The sequence below is a fragment of the Mustela nivalis genome (genome assembly GCF_964662115.1).
Source record: "Mustela nivalis genome assembly, chromosome: 17".
In the NCBI taxonomy this organism is placed as follows: domain Eukaryota; kingdom Metazoa; phylum Chordata; class Mammalia; order Carnivora; family Mustelidae; genus Mustela; species Mustela nivalis.
Genome location: NC_139036.1, coordinates 29,361,434 through 29,384,787, shown reverse-complemented (window position 1 = coordinate 29,384,787; position 23,354 = coordinate 29,361,434). Strand labels below are relative to the sequence as shown.

The following is a 23,354-nucleotide window of genomic DNA, read 5'->3' as shown; positions in this document are numbered from 1 at the left end:
AAAAACGTGGGGCGCCTGGGTGGCTCAGTGGGTTAAGGCCTCTGTCTTTGGCTCATGTCATGACTCAGGGTCCTGGGATCGAGCCCCACTTCGAGTTCTCTGCTTGGCGGGGAGCCTGCTTCCTCCTCTCTCTCTGCCTGCCTCTCTACTTAAATGTGATCTTTCTTTCAAATAAATAAATAAAATCTTAAAACAAACAAACAAACAAAGGAAGCAACGTGTCTACAAGTGTAAGTCTTCCCATCTAACAGAGCTTGCTGAGATTTACAGCCAGACTGAGGTTCCATCTGATGTGTACTCCAAGTAAATCTGGTTAATGACCAGGAGCAGGTGTAGGACTCAAAGCTTTCAAAACTTTACTTCTCTTATCAGCAATCCTGATTTTACAAATGATGAAGCCCGTCAACCCCATTCCTACCCAAATCTCCTTGTAAACCTGGGTATACTAGGGCCTCATTCGGATGCAAACATTTTTAACAAGGCTTTGAAGCATCTAAACACAAGACCCCTGGCTAACTCCCCCATGGCCAACAACTTGGAAAGGTCACTTTGACTTATTTACTTTAAGGATTGATATTTTATTTATTTATTTATTTGAGAGAGGGCATGCATGTACACATGTGGGGGGGGGGAGGGGCAAAGGGAAAGGGCCAAGCAGACTCCGTGCTAAGCAGGGAGACTGAAACAGAGCTAGATCTGAGATCTCAGGACCTCAAGATCATGACCTGAGCCAAAGGTACATGCTTTACTTAACCAACTGAGCCACCCTCACCTTCGTTTATTTTTAAAGGAGGAGGGTTCCACGTTTGAGGATGGTTCATCTTCCTGAATTCCTTCCATAAGAATTTTCAAGCCTTTTTCTCTTGCCCACTTTGAGGTCTCTATTCCTTCTATTATTCCTCCTTCCTCTTTACATTCTTCCTTCTCCCTTCTCTCTTTCTAGATCCAGTCCTCACAGTCTTCAGAGAAAAACACAATATTTCTTCATGCACAGGAGGCTCTGGTCTTGGCCCTTAGGTCAGCAGTGTCCTTGGATCTCTGTTTCTGCTCTGGTGAGGGCTGGAGAGGAAGAAAGGCCCTTGGTTTACAAGCAAGATAGAAATAGGTAAGGTAAATACAGAGAATCAATCCGATTCATATTCTGAGATACAAATATGCCACAAATGCTGATTTATAATGCTGCCTTAACCCAAAGATTTTGCTGTCTCTTCCAACCCTGCGTCCTTTCTCAAAATGTGAACTTTTCTTCCATCAGTACCTCTGTGTTTCAACTCTCACAAGCACACTTTCTGATTGTACCTCAATGATTTCATGACCACATCTCTTTAAAATTATCATACATACACTGTAGCAGTGGCATCTTGTTCTAGCTATTCTTTTCTTTCCCTTCTATTTACCTTAGTTCATTCTAACCAAACATCTCCAAATACATTACACATATTTTCAATTTGCTCTCTAATTCTCTTCTCACTCACTTGCAATCTGGCTTCTTTCTGCCTTTCTTTACCAAGACAAATATTGGTTTGGTCAAATTCACGAATTAAAAAAAAAAAATGCATGTGCTTTGACACTACTGCTCATTCTCTTTCTGTAACTTCCTGTTATGATTAGCTTTCTACATCACCACTTGTCTGGTGTTTGTAACTTTCTGGGTTTTATTGTATTAATATGTTCGATAATTTTTCTTATGCTCCATCAATTTAAGTTGTAACATTGGTTCTATAGTCTTTCTTTCCTGAAGATGATTTTAAAATTCTATTCCATTTTTGTAAATCTCTAATATTGAGCCTCCTTCCTGTCTTTTGGAGGATCAGAAACAAATTGCTTGGATTCAAGAACATTTTGAAAGGCTATCTGTGAAATAGCAGCAGAGTGCAATTTGTACTTTTCACACTTCTTTAAATATCACTTCTTTCCGGTTTTTCTTGTGACCCCAAAATAACAGGAAATTGATTCAATGTTGCCACACCACTAAAATTTCTTCTTAGATTCAACGCATTCCCCCTCCCCTATTTTTACTGTCTATTTGTTATCTTCCTCGCCATTGTAATTTGTAAACTCACTGGGCAGAAAATAATTGTGGATCTTTTAATTTGGAGTAGACTGGAGTACATGGCTATTAATGGTAACATGTTTTGAATGTCCTTGGTTTTAAAATCAACAATGTTAAACAACATTTGAGCTTTTCTCTTTTACTTTTCCTCATTCTCGAGTTTGAGGTTTTTTTCCTGGATACTCTCATTAGGTGATTCTTAATCAAGAATGGAGCCATTCTACAATAGGTGACTTGCAAATATTGAAAGAAGATATATTAGGCACCAAGTTATAGATAATTTAGATAATTCCATCTCCCGTTACAGTATAGTGGTTGTTCATGTGGCAAATCCTGGTCCTATTGCTTGTTTTGTTGTCTTGAGTGAATTTGTGAGCCTTGATTCTCTCGTGTGAAAATTAGGTGTAATAATAACCTACCTCTCTGAGTTTTTGTGAGGAATAAATGAAAAAATTCATATTAGATGTTTGCATATTAAGTGCTCAATAAACGTTAACTAATTGGTCTGAAATTATTCTATTCATTTTCTTATAAAGTGACCTCAATAGAACTACCATGTACCAAATAATTTGCTGGGTACTTACCAATATATGCCTGTACTACAAATATTTTTTGCTTTTTTATTTTTTTGGTTTGCTTTTCTGATTTGTAATATTTCAAATTTCTAACAGAATCCAGAAGGTTGGGAGATTCCTTTAATGGATGAGAGAAATCTGAGATGTACTCCTATTGCCAGGTTTATTCCTGTAGCCCCCAGGTTTTGGAGATAAAGAGCTGTTAGCTTCATTTCATTTTGTATCATTCAAAACCCAACAAACTTGGATTTTAGGAGATGCTAACCAGTCCCACATAAAATCAATTGATACTTTTTAAAAAATTTTAAAAGATTTTATTTATTTATTTGTCAAAGACAGAGATCACAAGTAGGCAGAGAGGTAGGCAGATTGAGAGGGGGAAGCAGGCTCCCCGTTGAGCAGGGAGCACGATGCAGGACTCGATTCCAGGACCCTGAGATCATGACCAGAGCTGAAGGCAGAGGCCCAATCCATTGAGCCACCCAGGCGCACTGATACTTTTTTTTTTTTTTAAAGATTTCACTCATTTATTACTTGACAGAAATCACAAGTAGGCAGAGAGACAGGCAGAGAGAGAGGGGGAAGCAGGCTCTCCGCTGAGCAGAGAGCCCAATGAGGGGCTCGATCCCAGGACCTTGAGATGATGACCAGAGCAGAAGGCAGAGGCCCAACCCACTGAGCCACGCAGGTGCCCCCAGTTGGTACATTTTTAATGAGCCCAGAAAAATCTTGGGAGTCCAATGACATCTTTTAAGCGGGGTTGGATAGGAGCATGCCGGACTTTAATTAATGGTGAAGGGACAACTGAGTTGTCTCCTTTGGCACAAAGTGTTGGTTAATTCTAATAGCACGGTTGCTTGAAAAGACCAAGAAACAATCTTCTGGCAATTGACACTATATAAAAGATTGGAAGGTTCTACAATAAGATCTGTCCCCTCAAAGTAAATTTTCTGAAAAAGCCGCCCCACCTCTGACTGTTGCATATTTAACTTTTCTGCTGCAGTGGTTTCCAAGAAATCCATATCCATCAAGTGAGCTTGATTCCTCTGAAGATCATTAATTCACTCACCGTCCAGAAAATTCAACAAGTATTGATGGCCCATTCAGAGTCACATTGCAGGGCTGAGTGTACCGTGGTTTTCTAAAGTTCCTGCTCTAGCTGGGGCAAAGGGGAATAAAATAAATTGAAATGCAGGGCCCTATGGAGGAAATGAAGAGCTGTGGGAAGTAAGCTTTGGGCACTACATAACTAGAAGTTCAGCTCTGCAACTCAGTAGCTCTGAAATGAACAGGTCATTTCAGAATGAGCAAGGTGAGAATGTTTTGTGGAACGATGCACTCCAGGAAGGTTCCAGCTCCCGGCGAAGGGTCACATCACGTTAGGTGCATGAGGGCAGAACGGGGTTATGGTGACCAGAGCTGAGACGAGGAGTGTGACCTGACTCTTCCGCGCACAAGGTAAGTAGGAAGGGATCCTTCTGGACCTTGGGCATGGCGTCAACGTCCTAGGCGCAGCACATACCTGTGAAGGTAGGAAACCCTCGGGGCTGGGCCCTCGGCTGGTGGCCTTGCAGAGCCGCGCCGGTGGTGAAAGCTTTCCGGCGGCCGCGCGCCACGTCACCTAACAGCTCCCCCTCCCCTTGTTCCAAGTCGCACGCGCGGAAGTAAACACCTAGACGTCATCAGGGCGCGTCTTCGCCTTTCCCCTCCCATCTCCCCTGATCGGTGGACGTGCTCACCTCCGCTCCGGGCCAGGTCTATGTCCCGGTTTCCCGCCGTCGCGGGCAGGGCGCCAAGGCGGCAGGAGGAGGGTGAGCGGTCAATAGACCTTCAGGAAGAGCGGCCTCCGGCTGTTTCCATCGCTGATAGAGGTGCGGTCCGCGGGACGCTGCGGAGGCCAGCGGGAGTTTCGGCATGGGGGTTTTGGGGGGATAAAAGTCCGCCTTTGGCGTGCAGAGAAAAGTGAAGAGGAGACCGCAGCGTTCTCCTCGCCTTCCAAGCCGGAGGCGAACTTTGTGTCCAATGAGCACTTTGGTCTAGAGGGGGGCGGTCCCAGATCCAAGTTGGGTGAAGACCTTGCTGGGGGACAAAAAGTGAACCCCAACGCCTAGACGCGTTCTTTTCTTAAGGAGGCTCATAAAGCCTTTGTTCTCTATCCATCCATTCCCCCCCCGCCCCCCCGCCACTCGTCGGGCCGCCAGCCTGCCTTTGGGTACGTTATGAAGGGAGCCAGTTTCCAGGAGCCAGTTTCCATGGTTACCCACCACTTGGCCTTCTGGGATATCAGTCACTCTGAACGGGGACCTAACTTGAACCATGAATCAGAAGCAAACCCAGGTGGCTTTTTTTTTTTTTTTTTTTTTTTAAATTCAGCTGAGAGTTTCCTGCTGTGTTCTAGCTTTTGGTCTATTGTTTAATAAAATTGGGTTTTGTGCTTCTCTGCAGGTATGCTTGCATATACATTGCCTTGTGCTAGGCTTACTTCCTCAAGTACTCTGAATAGCATTAGCAAATGCTCATGTTGTTAGATTTTACCAAAAAGTTGTTCTGGGCTTGTGAACCCTCACATACAAATTGGACATAGATGATTTATCTGAGAAGTAATGGACTGATCTCTTCCAGTCCTAAAATTCTATTGTCTTTTTCTGTTCAGTTCTGGGAAATTGAGTCAGAGATAGCTTGACAGTCCTTTTAATTGCAAAATTGTTTCTCTGTTATTACAGAAGAGAAAGGATGCACATCACAGGAAGGAGGAACTACTCCAACTTTTCCTATTCAAAAACAAAGAAAAAAGCTTATTCAAGCTGTGAGGGACAATTCGTTCCTTATTGTTACTGGAAATACAGGAAGTGGTAAAACAACTCAACTCCCAAAATATCTGTATGAAGCAGGTAATTTTATTCTGGGATAATATTGGGAGTATTTAAAAATAGATCCTCTTAAAAGCTAATAGGACTTCTGTATTGCACAGATATCCACCATTTGTTCTACAGTCCCATTTCTTCTCTTGGTACATCCCTTCTACATCTTCCCTGCTTTTTTATGGTCTTATTTCATGTTCAGGAGTTGACTCAGATAACAATTTTTCCATTTTTAATTACCATAATCTTAATTATAGGTAGATATTCTTTGCTATAGAATGAGGTTGACTTGCAGTAGACTGTTAACCATTGGGTTTTGACATAATTTACAGGAATATGGTGATACCTCTTCCTGACATTAGTATTTCTTGGTTCTTTTTCCAAGTATTATCAGGTAAATATTTATTCTCTGACTCCATAACCCAAGTCAGCTAACAGATTATCCCTAAAGTGTCTTTTCCTTCTGTATGTATCCCTAAAGTGTCTTTTCCTTCTTATGGTGTCTTCTGTATGTATCCCTAAAGTGTCTTTTCCTTCTTATGGTATCATAAGGTTGGTATAGAGCAAAATTATACTGAATGTTATTCATTTAAAAAATAAAAATTTCTTAGCTGATACTCAGTCTCATGCATCAGATCTAATGTGCCATTTATTAAGACATACCACTATTTTATATACTATTGATAAAGGAAAAAAATACCATCAACTGTAAGACACATCTTACAGAGACTAAAGTGGTAAAAAATGGATCTGTGAAAGGTGGTATATTTAAATTTTGGGGGGAAAAGTAAATCCTTAGGAAGTCTATGAAAAAATTTTTTTTTAAAGATTTTATTTATTTATTTGACAGAGAGAAATCACAAGTACACTGAGAGGCAGGCAGAGAGAGAGAGAGAGAGAAGGAAGCAGGCTCTCTGCTGAGCAGAGAGCCCGATGCGGGACTCCATCCCAGGACCCTGAGATCATGACCTGAGCCGAAGGCAGCGGCTTAACCCACTGAGCCACCCAGGCACCCCGGAAGTCTATGAAATTTTATGGATTTCTAGGAATTAAACATTTTGACTTACTCTTTCAAGTAACTCTTTATACTGAAATTGGGAGGAAAACCTAATTAAAACATGTATATTTTTAGTGGAAAATACGTATTCTTGTTTTTTATTACCACTTAAATTTCCATGGTCATGTCGTTAATTTGGAGAGTTTTCTTTTGCAAACACTTGGAACAGTTTTTGTTGATTGGTCTGAAAGAATTTGGCTCCAATTGGAAGCAATTGTTAATAATTTTGTGGTTTTTTTCCTCTGGTTTTGGTAGGGTTTTCACAACATGGTATGATTGGTGTGACTCAACCACGAAAAGTAGCTGCTATATCAGTTGCTCAGAGGGTTGCTGAAGAAATGAAATGCACTTTGGGATCCAAAGTAGGGTACCAAGTTCGTTTTGATGATTGCAGCTCTAAGGTACAAAAGTTTTATTGCTGTAAACTTATAGAAAGATTGGAGAAAGTTATGAAAGATTTTAACTTCAAATTTGCATTTATATTTTAAAGAAACAAAGCCCCAGATTAGGATTAATTTTTGTAGTATTCATCAAAAAATACTATGTTTGCATTCCTAGTGGTTACTGCTGGGGAGTTTTTCTTTTTTCTTCCTTTGTTTTCTGTGTGTACTGTTACTGACTTTTAGCTTTTGGACCTTATTCTCACCTTGTTTTAATGTGAGGCAATAGACACAATTTTTTTTTAAGATTTTATTTATTATTTATTTGTCAGGGGAAGAGAGAGCTCACAAACAGGGGGAACAGCCGGCAGAAGGAGAAGCAGGCTCCCTACTGAGCAAGGAGCCCCATGTGGGCTTTGATCCCATGCCCTTGCAGATGTTTAGCTAACTAAGCCACCCAGGCATCCCTGACAGACACAACTTTTAAAATAAGCAAATAGGGAAGAAGAGAGCGATAGGAAATTGTGCACCTAACTATTTCCTCTGCCTTTTCTGCTGAGTCCTCTAAAACAGTGACTGAGACAGGGAGATGGATCCCATTTCATTGTTTCTCACAACTTGCTCATGGGAATGCTCTGCTTTATCTTACACTTTATCCAGACTACTTTATATCTCATTGTCCTGTTCTATTGCTTTATCCTGGAACATCCACCTTAGTTCCCTATCTCTGTCCCTGTATAGATCTCAAGTTTTATAATTTATCATCCTTGTTATTAGACTAATTTGTGTACTTTTTTATTTAGTCAGATTAGGTGAATCACTTAATGTCTGCACATTTTGGTCTGCGAAGCAGGGGTCAATTTCTGTAACACTATATATATATAAGTTGATTCACTCTGCTGTTTGAACATTAGGAAACCGCAATCAAATATATGACTGATGGATGTTTACTGAAACATATTCTGGGAGATCCAAATCTTACCAAGTTCAGTGTCATCATTTTAGATGAAGCCCATGAGAGAACTCTAACTACAGTGAGTATTTTTATATGCTGGTTGTTACTAGTTTACTTATTTGGGGTAGCTTTTACCCTCTAGAGAATTTCCTGGTCTTACTTACATTTTAATCTATTGAAATAAGAATTCTTTAGTTGGGAAAGCAAAATATTTAAAATAAATTGGTTGGTAGGTATACTTGTCACTTATTAGAAATTTACTTTTTTTTCCAGGACATCTTGTTTGGTTTATTGAAGAAGTTATTTCAGGAGAAGTCTCCTAATAGGAAGGAACATTTGAAGGTTGTGGTGATGTCAGCAACCATGGAATTAGCCAAGCTCTCTGCATTCTTTGGAAATTGTCCAATATTTGATATACCTGGAAGGCTTTATCCAGTCAGAGAAAAATTCTGCAATTTGATTGGCCCACGGGACAGAGAAAATACTGCATATATTCAAGCGGTATTACTTGGCATCCTTTTTATGTCTTTTTATATTTATGGTTCCAGTTGATTGAGTAGTTTAGTAATTCATTTGTTCCCTTATATTTTAATGACAGCCCTTATACGTCATATAACTTTTGAGAACCAAATTTAATTTTTCTGTGGAATAAGGGGAGTGAGGGGACTGTATTTCCATCAACATGTTATGCTTGTGTTTCTTGCTTTAGATTGTGAAAGTGACCATGGATATCCATTTGAATGAAATGGCTGGGGACATCTTGGTTTTTCTGACTGGTGAGCATTCAATATCAGTTTTAAGAACTTTACTATTTATATAAGAGCAGAATGTGGCACCACAATAGAGTGTTACTTTTGTTGGGAAATCTGGGCTTTAACTCATATTGCCTTACTTTTGTATGATTATCTAAAAGTTTCAGATATTCTATCTTATATAAGATATATAAGATAATTCTATACTGCCATAAAAACTGCCAGTCTCATGAGGAAATATATGTAAAACACACTTTTTTAGTAAAAAGATATTAAGTGGTAGAGTATTAATATTTTTATTAGTCTACCTTATATAGAGCTGTTACCACACTAAACAGTCCTGGATCTGAATGATTCATTTCATTATTTCAAAAAGACATCCTACAAGTTCATTTCTTCTTTGAGTGGTGGCATGGTACTGTGTTATAGCAGTACATGAGGTGTTGAAACCATGTCTCATAGGCCTTTTTTGGAAGTAAAAAAATAGAATAATTAAATCCTAAACTAGTGTGATTCTTCAATTAGCAGCATCCTACTAACAGAAATGAGTCATTTCATCGCTCACCTCCTACTCTGCCTTGTACTGATGTCAGAAGTGAGACATAGTCTCTGCCTTTTTCAGGTTACTTAAGTATTTTGAACTACCCCTGAATGCCGTATCTCTTGGACTAGATTCTTCTATATTAATGATTAACTTTACTGGGTCTTCCTCAAATACTGTGTTAACAAGATGATAAGCTTGAAGATTATAAACACTTTTATTTCCATAGAGGTTTAAATTCCTTGGGAACTGGTGTCTTATTTTTAATTCTGTTGTTGAGATTTGGTTCAATTTAGGAGTTCATCTTCTTTAGATCAAATGAGATTTAAAGTAGCTATTGTGCAAAAATAATTTTAATCTAGAAGGCTTATCTTTTTTCATTCTTAAATTAATTTTGCTGTTGCCGACGTTATTTTCCCTCCCTCATTTCAGGTCAGTTTGAAATTGAAAAAAGTTGTGAGTTACTTTTTCAGATGGCAGAGTCTGTTGATTATGATTATGATGTTCAAGATACAACTCTGGATGGTTTGTTAATATTGCCATGTTATGGATCTATGACAACAGGTAAGACCTCACTAGAATAGAAAATTTGACTAATTTTTAAAAAATTATTGAATAATCTCATATGTACAGAGTAGTGTATTTAAAGTGTGAGGTCAATTAATTTTAGAAACAACTAATTTTTTTTAAAGATTTTATTTATTTGTTTGACAGAGAGAGATCACAAGTAGGCAGAGAGGCAGGCAGAGAGAGGAGGAAGCAGGCTCCCTGCTGAGCCGAGAGCCCAATGCGGGGCTCGATCCTAGGACCCTGAGATCATGACCTCTCTCAAAGACAGAGGCCCAACCCACTGAGCCACCCAGGCACCCCACAAACAACTAATTTTTATAACTAACACCCAAATTATGAAGTAAAACTTTAAGGGAACCAACATTCCTTGAGAGAAGTGATTTTTTTTTTTCCTCCAAATCTTTTCATATTCACTTTTTCAGGAGCCTTGGACACTTGCCCACACACACCTTGATATTGTTTAAGAGTGGGCTCTGTCCTCTCAGCAGAACAGAGATAGTGTTGGTAGCTTTTTGAAATTAGTACTATAATTTCTTGATAGTAGTACCATAAGTCAAACCTAATTTAGTATTGCCAGAGAATTTCTAGAAATCATATATATCCAGGTACATCTGAGACAACACAGTGGATTATTTTTTGAAGTAGCACACAGTCTCCTTTACAAGAATGATGCCATTCTTTTGTAATTTCAAACAGCAAATGCAAACTTATTCTAATGTTTGTTCATAATGTTGAATTAGGTTTAGAATTTGTTTAGTAAAATTACTTTATTACGGAATTTGATATGTAAAATTAAAGGGGATTTATTTAGAGTTTGATTGTGGTCAGCATTTAATGTAGTGTAAAAAGCATTTGAATGTTTTTATATTTTATTGTTGTTTTTGTTGAGTAGGTGGTTGTTAATCTTGTGTTAACAAAAAAAGTTTACGAATATGTGTTTTGGTAAATAACCATAGACCTTGTGCTATTTTAGAAATCTCTTTTGTGATGATATTAGGCCTTGCCCTCCATATGGATATCTATTTTTAGGTTTTTGTATTTTTAAAGGAATTTTTAGGGTCATTATTAGATATTTAAAGTTCTCATTGTTTTCTGGAGATTTGATCTGTTGGCTCCCTTAAAAGTTACTTTGTTGGGCACCTGGGTGGCTCAGTTGGTTGGGCGACTGCCTTCGGCTCAGGTCATGATCCCAGAGTCCCAGGATCGAGTCCCGCATCGGGCTCCCAGCTCCATGGGGAGTCTGCTTGTCCCTCTGACCTTCTCCCCTCTCATGCTCACTCTCTTTCTCAAATAAATAAAAAAAAATCTTTTTTTTTTTAAATTTATTTATTTATTTTGAGATTTTATTTCTTTATCAGAGAGAGTGGGCGAGAGAGCAAGCACAGGCAGACAAAGTGGCAGGCAGAGGCAGAGGGAGAAGCAGGCTCCCGGCCGAGCAAGGAGCCCGATGCGGGACTCGATCCCAGGACGCTGGGACCATGACCTGAGCCAAAGGCAGCTGCTTAACCAACTGAGCCACCCAGGCGTCCCAATAAATAAAAATCTTAAAAAAAAAAAAGTTACTTTGTTTACTGCTGAGGTAATTCAAAACTCATTACGGTTGTTTTGTTTTTGACCATTAACAATATAAATATATTTTTCTATGTAAGTAATTTTATTCTTTCCTTTATTATTGTCACAATGAAAATAACCTGCTGAGTCTGCTATTGTGTCGTTTAATGGCCTGAAAAACAGTTTTTATACTATTAAAGGTTGCAAATGATCTCTTTCTCATATCTCATAGTTTTTTTTTTTTTTCATTAGTATGTATTTTGATTTTGTGATAATAATGCCTCCTTGAAATTCTGTCATCTGGGGTAATATTTAATTACCTGGTTCTCCTGACCACCCTTTCTCTAAGTGTGCTGCCCTCCCACCTTTCCCAGACTTTTTTCCTCTCTAATGTGACTATTTTTTAAGGTTTTATCCTTAGCTTTCTGTTTTCCTAGAATTCTCTGTTTCGGAGAGGTTGACTATCTCTAGTTAAGTCTCACTCCTGCATTCTAGAACTCATGGATCTCCTCACAGGGCTTTCTAGTCTGTGCGTCATATCATCCTAGATCATTTAGTCCAAATAAGTGATAACTCCTACAGGTAGTTATTTTTTGTTTTTGTTTTTGTTTTGTGTGTGTTTTGTTTGTTGTTTGTTTGCTTTTGTCTTGTCCAAATCATTCATTCATTCTTTTTCATTTTTCAATGTCATTGTTAGAGTTGGGATCCTCAATTTGCTTTCCTGAGTTGTTAACATAACCTGCTACCTAACCTGTTTTCCCTGATGTACTTTACCATCCTACCTGCAGTGGTAAGCATCATCTTTCAAAAGCACGGATCTGATTGTGTCAGTTTCCTGTTGGGTATCTCAGCCATTCCCTGTTACCAGCTGAATTAAAATGCTAACTTAATAACTTGGCATTCATTATTCTTCCAGTGTGATCTCAGCCTGCTTTCACCCTTACTTCCCAGTGTATGAGATTTTTTGTGTTGGCGTATATGTGAGAATGGTAAAGATGTAGAGCTGGCTGTCAGTAGAGGCATTACTGAGGAGGGTTTTGCTTGTTTTAGTTTCCCTTTGGTTCCAAGGGTGAGCTGTTGGTGATCCATTATGAGCATAATAATATTTATGGGAGCAGTTTCTAGCAATGCAAAGAGGCATTCAAATGGAGCTGATGAGGTACTGAGTAATGGATGAAGTTGGGAGTAGCAGGTTCCTGGGATCTTGGGCTTTTTTTCTTTTTTTTTTTTTTGTAAGTGTCACTAATACAATACAGCACATACTTTATTATTGCTACTCCAGGTGGTGGGGAGAAACACTATTATAATATTATTATGTCTTAGGAACATAAAGCTTGAGCTTGGGAGTGAGGAAAGGAAAGAAGGGTTTCCTGTTTGTAGCCTTTTGTGAAGAGGGCTCAAAAATGACTCAGATCTAGGTTTAGTAAATAAGTAGAGATTATGAGGTGGATATGTTGTATTTGCTTTTATTTCTGGGCTAGTCATGAGGGTGGCCGAGTATTTTAAAGGGACATCTTAAGGTGTCTCCCTAATTGACATAAAAAAAATTCTCAACTGTCAGATATGAAGATCCCTTCTATAATGCCAAGATTATATGATCCCACTCTCTGGGCTGAACTCCTAACCCGTATCCTTTGAGGTGTTTCTCTCAAGCTGAAAGTGTAGGCAGTTTTTTTTTTTATTCCATTTCCTTTCCCATCTTTTTTGTGACAGCATTTGATATTTCCTTAACTTGAACTCCTCCTTTCCCTTTTATTCTCTCCTCTTACTGGCTGAAATCCTGCTGTTTTGTTTCATAAGTACAACCACCTCAATGAAAACCTGATTTCCCACCTCACAACTGGCTTTGATCTCTTTATTTAAACCTCGTGGTGCTTTGCTACACCTCTTGTGTCCCTTAACACATTCTACCTCGTGTTATCTTTGCCTCATCTCCTTTCTGAAATTGTGAACTACTTAAGTATTATGTGTTGAGAAGTCCTGATTAGATGTTTGTTAAACTGAGTTCCAGATTCTTCGCTTTCTGCTAGACATTCTGTTATGTCTTGTAGCAAAACACTGGCTGTGTCTAGACCTTTATTCTTGTTTCCCTCAAACTGTTTTGCTCTAGGAAACCAGGGTGGCTCAGTTGGTATAAGCAACTGCCTTTGGCTTAGGTCATGATCCTGGAGGCCCCAATATTGAGTCCTGTGTCAGGCTCCCTGCTCAGCGGGGAGTCTGCTTCTCCCTCTGACCTCTCCCCTCTGATGCTCTCTCATTCTTTCTCTCTCAAATAAATAAATAAATAAAATCATGAAACAACAACAACAACAAGTAAAACCCGTTTTGCTTCTGAATTTCCTCTTTTGTTCAAGATTTTGCAATTCTTCAGTTTTACTGAAATATATCTGTTACTTCATAAGCAACAAATATTTGCATGGAATTTGACTATTTTATTTTATTTTTTTTTTTTTTTAAAGATTTTATTTATTTATTTGACAGAGAGATTACAAGTAGGCAGAGAGGCAGGCAGAGAGAGAGAGGAGGAAGCAGGCTCCCTGCCGAGCAGAGAGCCCAACGCGGGACTCGATCCCAGGACCCTGAGATCATGACCTGAGCCGAAGGCAGCGGCTTAACCCACTGAGCCACCCAGGCGTCCCGAATTTGACTATTTTAGCACTAAAAGTAATTATCTGAATTCAGTGCTTCTTACCCTTTTTAGAGGGTGGAGTCTGAGATTCTTTATAAAAGATAATGAAAGCAATGGTTTCTTTCTCTAGAAAAATGCACATATACCTATAAATATTTTACTTAGATAATCAGACTTCTTTATTGAACAGATAGAGACTAAGTGATGTTCCTGAGGTCACATGGGAAACCTGTGTTTGGTAACTGGTTATTCAGTAGGGGGTGAAAAAATAGTACATGTGTTATAAGAATACATGAAGAAAAAGAAAGGAGCTTTACCTTGGAGTAGCGTGTATTTTAAAAGAGGAAAACTGCACATTTAGTTGATTGCATTAATCCAAAAGTAGTTTTCTTTCTTTCTTCTTCCTGCAAAACAAAGACATCTCATTTTGGCAAGTACCTAGAATTTGGCTTTGTTGGTGATAATTTCCTTAAACGTTAAGATTAAAGATGAGGGGAGAATAAGGCTAGTGGGCTTCACATAAAAACTTTTACTGTACCCTCTCCAAATGCGAAAATTTTTCCTTTGGCTTACAAAGCATACATAACTGTAAAGAATACATAGTTGTGGAGTATGTAGTTGTAAAATATAATCAGAAAAGGAAGAAACATAATTAAACTTAGAGCTCAGCAACATAGTTAAGTGATAATCACTATTAATATTCTGAGGTATATTCTAAGCTTTTTTAATGTATTTAAATGTATTTTTATTGTATAGCTTTTTCTAACAAAAAAAATGACATTTTGTTTTATGTGTTCTTACTGTTTTTCTCTTTAGCCCTTTGTAGAAATTTTTAAAGTGTAGAAAAGTACAAACACAGTTCATTTTCCATTGTACAGAATTAACATACTCTTAGTGTCTCTGCATTTTTGCTCCAGTTTTCCTTTAAGAAAATCATTCAATTAAGGAAAAGTGATATAGTTTCATTTAAAGAATTTAAGCAGTGTCCAAAGTTAAAAAGGTAAAAATAATCGCCTCAAGTTCCTCCATTCAAAAATAACCAGATGTGTGTGTGTGTGTGTGTGTCTTTGTGTGTGTGTGTACATACAGAAGGATATGGAAGTAAATAGGTTGATTGATAGAAATACTTTATAAAAGTGAGCTTATGCTGTTAGTTGCTTTTTTAAAAAGTACTTAATTTTATGTGAATTTCCTAGAAGGAATTGTTAAATGTCAAGTAACTTTCTTTACCATATGAGAATATGATATAAAAGGTTGCTTTCAAGTCTAAAAAGATGAAAAATTTTAAGAAGTTGAAGTTAATCTCTTCTTTTTAGACCATGTGTGATTGGAGATCTTACCTACTGATTCTCTGATTGAAAGATAAGGACTTAAGTACTTTGACTCTTCTGTATCTTTCCATTCTGATTTTTGTTAGTTATTTTTACATTGTTTAGATGTTTATCAATATTTTTACCATGCTTTTTCCATTCTTAAGTTACTTTTGGTTAATTTTCGATTGCCTGGGTTTTGTTAACTTTTTTTTTTTTTTTTTTTTTTTTTTAAATAGAAGGGCCCATGAGTGCTGCTTTTTGTTATTACTCTTTTATGTTTGAGAATGTCTTGCTTTTGCCTTTATGCTTGAGCTGTATTGTGGCTGGGTTTTATGTTCTTGGGTCACACTTTGTTTTCCTTAGAACTTGGTAGATGTTGTCCAGTTGGCTTCTGGCATTGAATGTTGCTGTGGAGAAGTTAGAGGCCAGCCTGTTTTTTTTTTTTTTTTCCCCTTCCTTGTGATTTGCTTTTTCTGTCTGATTGCCTGAAAAAATTATTATTCTATTTCTCTTTCCCTCTCTCTCAGAAATAGTTCTGCTTTGGAATCTCTTGGGGGGACTTTGGGACAAGATATTCTATGAGGAAGTTTCATTGACCTTAACATATAATATGTCATATACGTAGATCTAGGATTGTTCCTTCATTTTTAGTGTTAAGTGGTCTCTGAATATCCTTATTTCTTGGTAGACTTTGGACATCTTTTTTGTCTCTTTGCCAATCCCCCACCCTCCCCATTAATAACAGCCTGGGACCTTACTGCATTGTAATGAAAGTATTCCATTTCCTCTTTCCTTCCTGGAGAGAGAGAATGTGCTTTAGGATATAATTAACTTTTTTTTCAAACCTTTATAAACAAACAAAAAACTGGTACGTGTTGGAGCCCCTAGTGGGCTCGGTCAGGAGAGCACGCAGCTCTTGATCTCAGGGTTGTGAGTTTGAGCCTCACATTGGGTTTAGAAATTACTAAAAAAAATAAATAAACTGGTATATGTACTCGGGGAATATGGTATTAAAGGGTGTGGGTGAAATGGAAATGAAATAAACGTTGAGTCTTGTCAAAACAGCAGTTTGAAGACTTTCTAATTGATTATAGTGAACAAAATGGTAAAAGAAACTGAAATTTTTCTTGAACTGAACATTTAAAATATTAGGTACTTTTAGAAATGGTTTGATTGAAAAACAGACTTGATTATAGGTAAACATGTTCAGAAAGGACATTTTTAATTTATGTAGATTTTTAGGGTAGTGTGGTAGAAAGGATGTTAGCTTACTATTTATATAATGCATTTTTTATTTATCAATTCATTGAACTCTGTTGAACACTTTCTGTGGTCCAGATATTGTTCTAGGTAGTGGGGATATGTCTTGAATAAAAGAAAATCCTTGTTTCATGGAGCTACATTATAATAGAACAAGTAGATCATAAATAATGTATAAGCATAATTTGAACTACAAAGTAGTATAAAACTCCTTTGAACCATCTGGAAGAAGTGAGCTACCTATAAGTCTAATATCTAAAAAATAATTCTTAGTCAAAGTTAACTACAAATCCTGTTTTGCCAGATACTCTGCCGTTTGTAATTTAACAATTTTCAGAATGCATCGACACTGTCCTTTATCAGCCTTCGCTTACCTTCTTTCACCCATTCCATAAGCATTTCCTTGCAAGCATTCTTAACTCTCTTGTCTTATTTTGTGCTTAACCTGGCAGGAGAGCAAATCTGGCCAAATCTGTCTTACGACTTAATTTACACCCAGTCCCCTCAAGGCCTGGGAAGAGCCAGGAACCCAGAAATATTGTCTTAACTTTCATGGCTAATTCATTATTTTTAGACTTTCCTTCATGTACTTTAACCACTTCTCTGTGGTTCACAAGTTCATTTTTCTTCTTTGCAAGAGACTAGCCTAATCAAATAGAGCATCTCTTGGACCTTATTCCAAATTCCAGGAGATTGCCTCAGCTTGGGGGAGATGTTTATCTTTGGTGCCATAAACTATGGCTGGAGGAACAAGGTATAGTACAAGCATTGCTGCTGGGGTTCACTCTTCAGAATCTGTGGTTAGGGGAAACGAATGTGATGTTACTTGCATAGAGAGGTAGCCATCAGAAAGATACCCCAAAAAGTGAAAACCTCTTAGCTGGTCAATCTTTAAGGTATGTGGAGGTCTTTAATTGTAGTTCATGGATGGGCTACAGTGAGTACCTGAATACCCTGAAATTGTTTGGTGTGTATGTGTGTGTGTATACATATGTGCCTTTTAATGGAGAAGAGGGCTACAGTTTTTAAATATTCTCAAAGGGAGCTGTGACCTACATAAAGGATTCTTCTATAGGATTTATTTTAGCAATAATCTCTGATTTAATGGATCTAGAAATGTTAGCAGTAAAAGGTGAGGCAAAGATGAGTTTTGCTATTTTGAATTCGAGATAATTAAAGAGGTGAAGGAAGCACAACTTTTAACGAAAAGAAGTTGGTTTTTCAGAAGTGGAGTTTGACAAATGCATGTTGTAAATTAACATTTTCTCTTTACATGTATTTTAGATCAACAGAGAAGAATATTTTTGCCACCTCCACCTGGAATTAGAAAATGTGTCATATCCACCAATATTTCTGCAACGTCTTTGACAATAGATGGAATTAGGTACAACTTTTAAAGTTTCTTTTAAAGCCAAGGAAGCCACTTAGCTTTGAGTTTGTTCCTCTATGTCCTCCAGTAATTTCCTTGTTAACCTACTTGTAATCACCTACTATTTTTTTTATAATTATCATTTACCATGATTAGGAAATGGAGTAGGAGGTACACATAGTGTTCCTGATTATACTTTTGAACTACTTTTATTTGGCAATTTGTAGCTTTGTCTTCCCAAATTTAAGATTATGTGTAATGCTTCATGGGTTTCATTATTCATTATTCATTAACTAGATAGCCAGAGCTGTTTTTGTATACTCATTATCAGGATATACCTAGGATAATAAGATACTCCCTTCTCATCTGGCACCTCCACTTGGTGGAGTTGTGTGTCCAAGTGTTGTACATCCAAGTGTTTAGCTGAAGGTACTGTTTCTCACTTTTCACTTTTTTGTGAAATGAACTATGCTGTGAGTCTTATTTTTTAAAGTAATCAATGATGCCATCAATTTTTGAGTAAATTTAGTGGAGAAACACTGGGAAATTTTAAGTCTAGACTGATGGTTAATGTGAAGTTCTTTTCGTCTTTTGACCACAGCCATTTTGGATATTTATCTTTTATCCAGTATATTTTATGTCCTTAACTAAAAATCTCTCTGTTTGCCACAGGAAGGCTGGATCTGAATCTCAAAGATCCTATGTCATTCTTTTGTGTAAAATGATCACCCAGATCTAAGAAGAAGTTTAATTTCCTTTGGTTTTCTCTTTTGCTATAAAAATAATTATTTCAGTAAGGGCTTTCACTTCTTTGGAGTAAGTCTTCCTCTGTAATTTTCTGTTTCCAGCAAAGGCAAAAGTCATTAAATAATATGTTTTGGAATGTTCCCTTAGTGAATGATGGACTTACTACAATTCCTAACTTAGTTTTTTACCTGACTTGTTCTCTGTTTAGTTGACTTAAATGGTGTTGTTGAAGACTACCTTGAATTAAATTCTAAACCTGTTAGAGTGGTCTATAGGTGACTTTCAAGTTTGTTCTTTTAGAGGAGAAATTCACATAATATAAAATTAACATTTAAAAGCGAACAATTAATATTTAGTAACTTTACAGTGTTGTACAAATACTAACACTACCTCTGCCTACTTCTAAAACATTTTAATTACCCTAAAATAAAACCCTGTACCCTTTTAGCGGTTATTCCCTATGCCCCCCTCCATTCTAACCTTTGGGAACCACCAACCTATTTTCTGTGTTTATGGAGATTCTATTCTGAGTGTTTCGTATAAATGGTTGAACAATGTGTGACCTTTTGTGTCTGGCTTCTCTCACTTATCGTGCTGTCCAGGTTCATCCACATGGCAGCATGTATCACCACTTCATTCATTTTTGTGGCTGAATAATATTCTGTTATATGTATATACCATAATTTGTTTATCCATGTATCCCTTAATGGTTAATGGACATTTAGGTTATTTCTGCCTTTTGGCTCTTATGAATAGTGCTTCTATAAAAATATGTCTACAATTATTAGCTGAGTACTTCTTTCAGTTCTTTTGGGTATGCACTGAAGAATGTAATTTCTGGGTCATGTGATAATTCTGTGTTTAACATTTAGAGGAACCTTCAAACCTTTTGCACATTGGCTTAACCATTTTACATTTCCATTAGTAATGCACAGGGGTTCTAATTTCTTGACTTTCAAGTTTTACGTTTAATATAAAAGGCATCATATAGTTGCTAGTTTGGTAGAAAAGGAGAATCCGAATTGGCTAAAAATCAACAAGTCTTATATTCTAGAAACTTAACTGGTTTTCATTCTTCTTAGATATGTGGTAGATGGTGGCTTTGTGAAGCAGTTAAATCACAATCCCAGATTAGGGTTGGACATCCTGGAGGTGGTTCCAATTTCAAAGTAAGTCTCTATGTCAAGCTTTTTTGTTCAAAGAACAGTTTATTAGGTCATTTTTAACTGGTTAGGATGTATGATGTTAACTACTTGGTACCTTTGGGGGACTTCTTTTTTTCTTCTTCTTAAGGAGTGAGGCGTTACAGCGAAGTGGCCGAGCTGGCAGGACTTCCTCAGGAAAATGCTTTCGGATCTACAGTAAAGATTTTTGGAACCAGTGTATGCCTGACCATGTGATCCCTGAGATTAAGAGAACTAGTTTGACATCTGTAGTTCTGACCTTAAAGTGCCTTGCCATACATGATGTTATAAGGTATGTAGACAATTTGAAGAGAAAAAAATTTGTTAGGATGGAGCCAGGTTATTTCTCAGAATTCTTTTGAGGTATTTGACTCCTACATCTCCTTCATTTAGAGGTTTAGCTAAACCCAAATTAAAGGTTTCTTTGCAGTGCTTTCCTGTGATTAGATTCCTTGCTCCTGTTTTAACCTTGGCCTAATGGGGTGCTCCATGCTGATGTTTATTTGGATCATTTAGTGATCACTGCTTATCTGTAATGAAAGGTATATAATGACCCTTATTCCAACCAGAAAGTGGTTTTCTGGTAGCATCTTTTGTGTGACCAGCATTGTAGCAAGTACTGTGAGAGATAGAGTAATACTCTGATTGTATTTCGCTTTCACTAAACTTAAATCCTATTAAGGAAACAAGATTCAGACACATGAAAGAAAGAATGGAACAGCTGTTAAGTTCCTCAAATGTTAAACTATATAATTAGTTGGCATAGGATAGAATATTGTTGTAGGGGCTTGGAATCTCATATTATACATGATAGAGGAAATAATGAAGGAAAATACAGTTCTTGGTCTTAATTTTAGTCTAAATTGTCTGCAAAAGTGTCAGAAACTGTGGAAGATGGTGACTGTGTGTTCATAAGGGAAATAATAGGTATGTCCAATATGTATTGTATACTCTTGGAAAGCCAATTAAAATATTTTTTGGATAGTTTAAAACTAGAGATTTTCTAAATGAGAATATAGATCTTAGAAAGAGAAAAACATATAATATATGAAATTCTCACTCACCAATGAGAAAGAAGAACCATTTAAATAAATCTAAATGGCTGAACAGAAAGCTTTCAGATGAACCCAGATTTTAAAATAATATTCATAATATGATTTTTGTGAGTAAGACATAATTCAAAGCAACATATAATCAAGAATAAATATGTATTAGAAAAATAGGAATAATATTAAGAGTGGCATATAATTAAGAATATATATATTAGAGAAGTAGGAATAATAATTACTTAATATCATCATCTGCACTGAGTTAATTTTTCCATCTTAAGTTTTAAGACTTAGAATGTACTAAAAGTCCTCAAGATGCTAAAGCCAAAAAACAAAAATATTCTCCTCTCTCTCTTTCTCCTTCTCTCTTTTTAGGATTTTATTTTTAAGTAATCTCTACACCCATTGTGGGGCTCGAACTCAGAACCCCGAAATCAAGAGTCACATGCTCCACCAACTGAACCAGCTGGATGTCCCTCTCCTCTCTCTTTTTGTTTGTTTATTTATTTATTTATTTACCCCTCCCCCCCCCCACCCACCCGCCTTTCTCTTTTTAGTATGTACGTAGAATAAGGAGAAATAGAGCCAGTATTAACTTTCAGATTTTGGGTTATAGAAGAGAAATTATGCAGGACAGGTTGCCAGAAAATTGTAAGAAATACAAATGTTTTGACTTCGTCATTCAGGAAAAGGTCAGAATCTGAAAACAACTGCCCAGTATGCTTGGAATTGATCTTCAGCAAATTCTAGCAGAGTTTTTTTTTTTTTTTTTTAGAAAAAAATGGTCTTAGAGAATTTAATGGTGATTTATAGTAATCCATATAAATCAAAATGGTTCACAAAGACTATGTCATAATAAACCATTTCCTTTTTAGTTTGAAGATAGGATTGTCCACATAACAGGTGCACTGTAAGAATTTATTGAATGATAATCTAATGTCTCTTGTTTTCTACACATCATATGATAAGATTATATCTACCTATTATATATCTGTTTTATCTATCTTATTCATCTTTGTGAATAAGGTGACACGACTGTTGAATATAGTTGCCAAATAGCCAAATTCAGAATGTATTGATTAATTGCTTAGCATAGCCTACATGGAGGTTTTGCTGATAGTGTGCTGAACTTTGCTCTTTCCTCATGAGCATTTTCAGTGAAAATATTAAAGATATTGAAGTAATGGTTATATATTGCCGAAAAATGTCTTGATGTCTAATCAGTAGATGATCAAAACTGCAAGATTTAGAATGATCTTAATAGGCAAAAATCAACAAGGCCAAAGTGTGAAAGGTTACATCTTACAGCCTTTGTTTGGGTTATATATTAAGGACATACACATGAAAAAGATCTGAAATTATCAGATCACCACAACTTAGTATGAGCTTGCAATTATTATTCTGTTTAGAAAACAACAAAAAATTCCTACTGGCGGGGATGCCTGGGTGGGTCAGCTGGTTGGCCTTTGGCTCGGGTCATGATCCCCAGATCCTGGGATGAAGTCCCACATGGCGGCATGGCTGGGGCGGGGGCGCGCGGATCCTGCTCAGCGGGGAGACTGCTTCTCTCTCTGCCTGCCACTTACCCTGCTTGTGCTCTCTTTCTTTGGTAAATAAATAAATAAAATATTTACTATCTGGCCTTTTATAGAAAGTGTTTGCTGACTCTTGCTCTAGAAGATACAAGGACTTGTTGGTACAAGTTGTAGGAAAACTGTAGAATAGTCTACAAGATTTTTGTTTATTTGTTTTTAAATAGAGCAGTAAATCCTGGAGTGGACTTTTATGTAAGGTATTAGACCTTTTGTTCTTTGTTGCACTTTTTCAAGGTGAGAAATTGGAGTAGATGATTTAACCGTCTCAAGATTTATGGCAGAAAAAGTAATCCAGTGCCAATAGTGTTAAGTAATTATTATTAGTAGTAAGACAATATATATATATATTCAGGCTTGGTTATATGCCACCCTTTGTGAATATTTTTGTCTAATGTTCATTAATAGTATTGTGGTTATGTAAGAATGCCTTTATTTTCCAAGATTTTATTTATTTTTCATGTATTTATTTTAGAGAGAACGAGGGTGCACGTGAGCAGGGGGAAGGGCACAGTGGGAGGAAGAGGAAGAGGGAAAGAATCCCAAGTGGACTCCGTGCTGATTGTGGAGCCCAATGTGGGCCCCATCTTAGGACTCTGAGATCATGACCTGAGCCAAAACCAGGAGTGGGACATTCAACTGTCTAAGCCACTCAGGCACCCCTAAGCTGTCTTTATTTTCAGAGGATGCATGCTGAAATATTTTGGGGGGTGAATTGGCATTGTATTTACAACTTGTTTTCAGATAGTTCAGGAGAAAATAAGAATATACATAAAGCAAATGTGGTAAAATTAATCAGATATATTTAAGATTTTATTAAAAACCATACTGAATTAATGTTGATCAACTTGTAATATTTGTCCACTGTCAATTTTTCTCCACTGGTTTATAAAATTGTAATAAAAATTGTGGGCTA

The 23,354-nt window shown here is 37.1% G+C and overlaps 1 protein-coding gene and 1 long non-coding RNA gene across 3 annotated transcripts in view; one reads left to right on the top strand and one right to left on the bottom strand.

Moving 5' to 3' along the window:
• Positions 1–2,919: 2,919 nt before the first annotated feature.
• On the bottom strand, positions 2,920–4,267 carry LOC309851137. Its single transcript, XR_014304648.1, has 2 exons — positions 3,263–4,267; positions 2,920–3,061 (listed from the first exon to the last, which is right to left on the bottom strand). It is a non-coding gene; the product is annotated as an uncharacterized lncRNA (long non-coding RNA).
• A 16-nt stretch (positions 4,268–4,283) lies between these two features.
• The window catches only part of DHX40 (DEAH-box helicase 40), a 43,917-nt gene continuing 24,846 nt past the window's right edge, over positions 4,284–23,354 (top strand). Inside the window, exons 1-11 of one of the 2 annotated variants that reach the window (XM_082705901.1) lie at positions 4,300–4,499; positions 4,830–4,965; positions 5,352–5,519; positions 6,802–6,947; positions 7,841–7,960; positions 8,155–8,382; positions 8,591–8,657; positions 9,607–9,738; positions 17,782–17,881; positions 19,696–19,782; positions 19,907–20,089. In XM_082705901.1, coding sequence (XP_082562027.1) covers positions 4,848–4,965; positions 5,352–5,519; positions 6,802–6,947; positions 7,841–7,960; positions 8,155–8,382; positions 8,591–8,657; positions 9,607–9,738; positions 17,782–17,881; positions 19,696–19,782; positions 19,907–20,089 — 1,349 coding nt within the window. In that variant the 5' untranslated portion in view covers positions 4,300–4,499; positions 4,830–4,847. Of the gene's footprint in view, positions 4,500–4,829; positions 4,966–5,351; positions 5,520–6,801; positions 6,948–7,840; positions 7,961–8,154; positions 8,383–8,590; positions 8,658–9,606; positions 9,739–17,781; positions 17,882–19,695; positions 19,783–19,906; positions 20,090–23,354 lie in introns of both variants that reach the window. The other variant, XM_082705902.1, reaches the window with a different exon arrangement.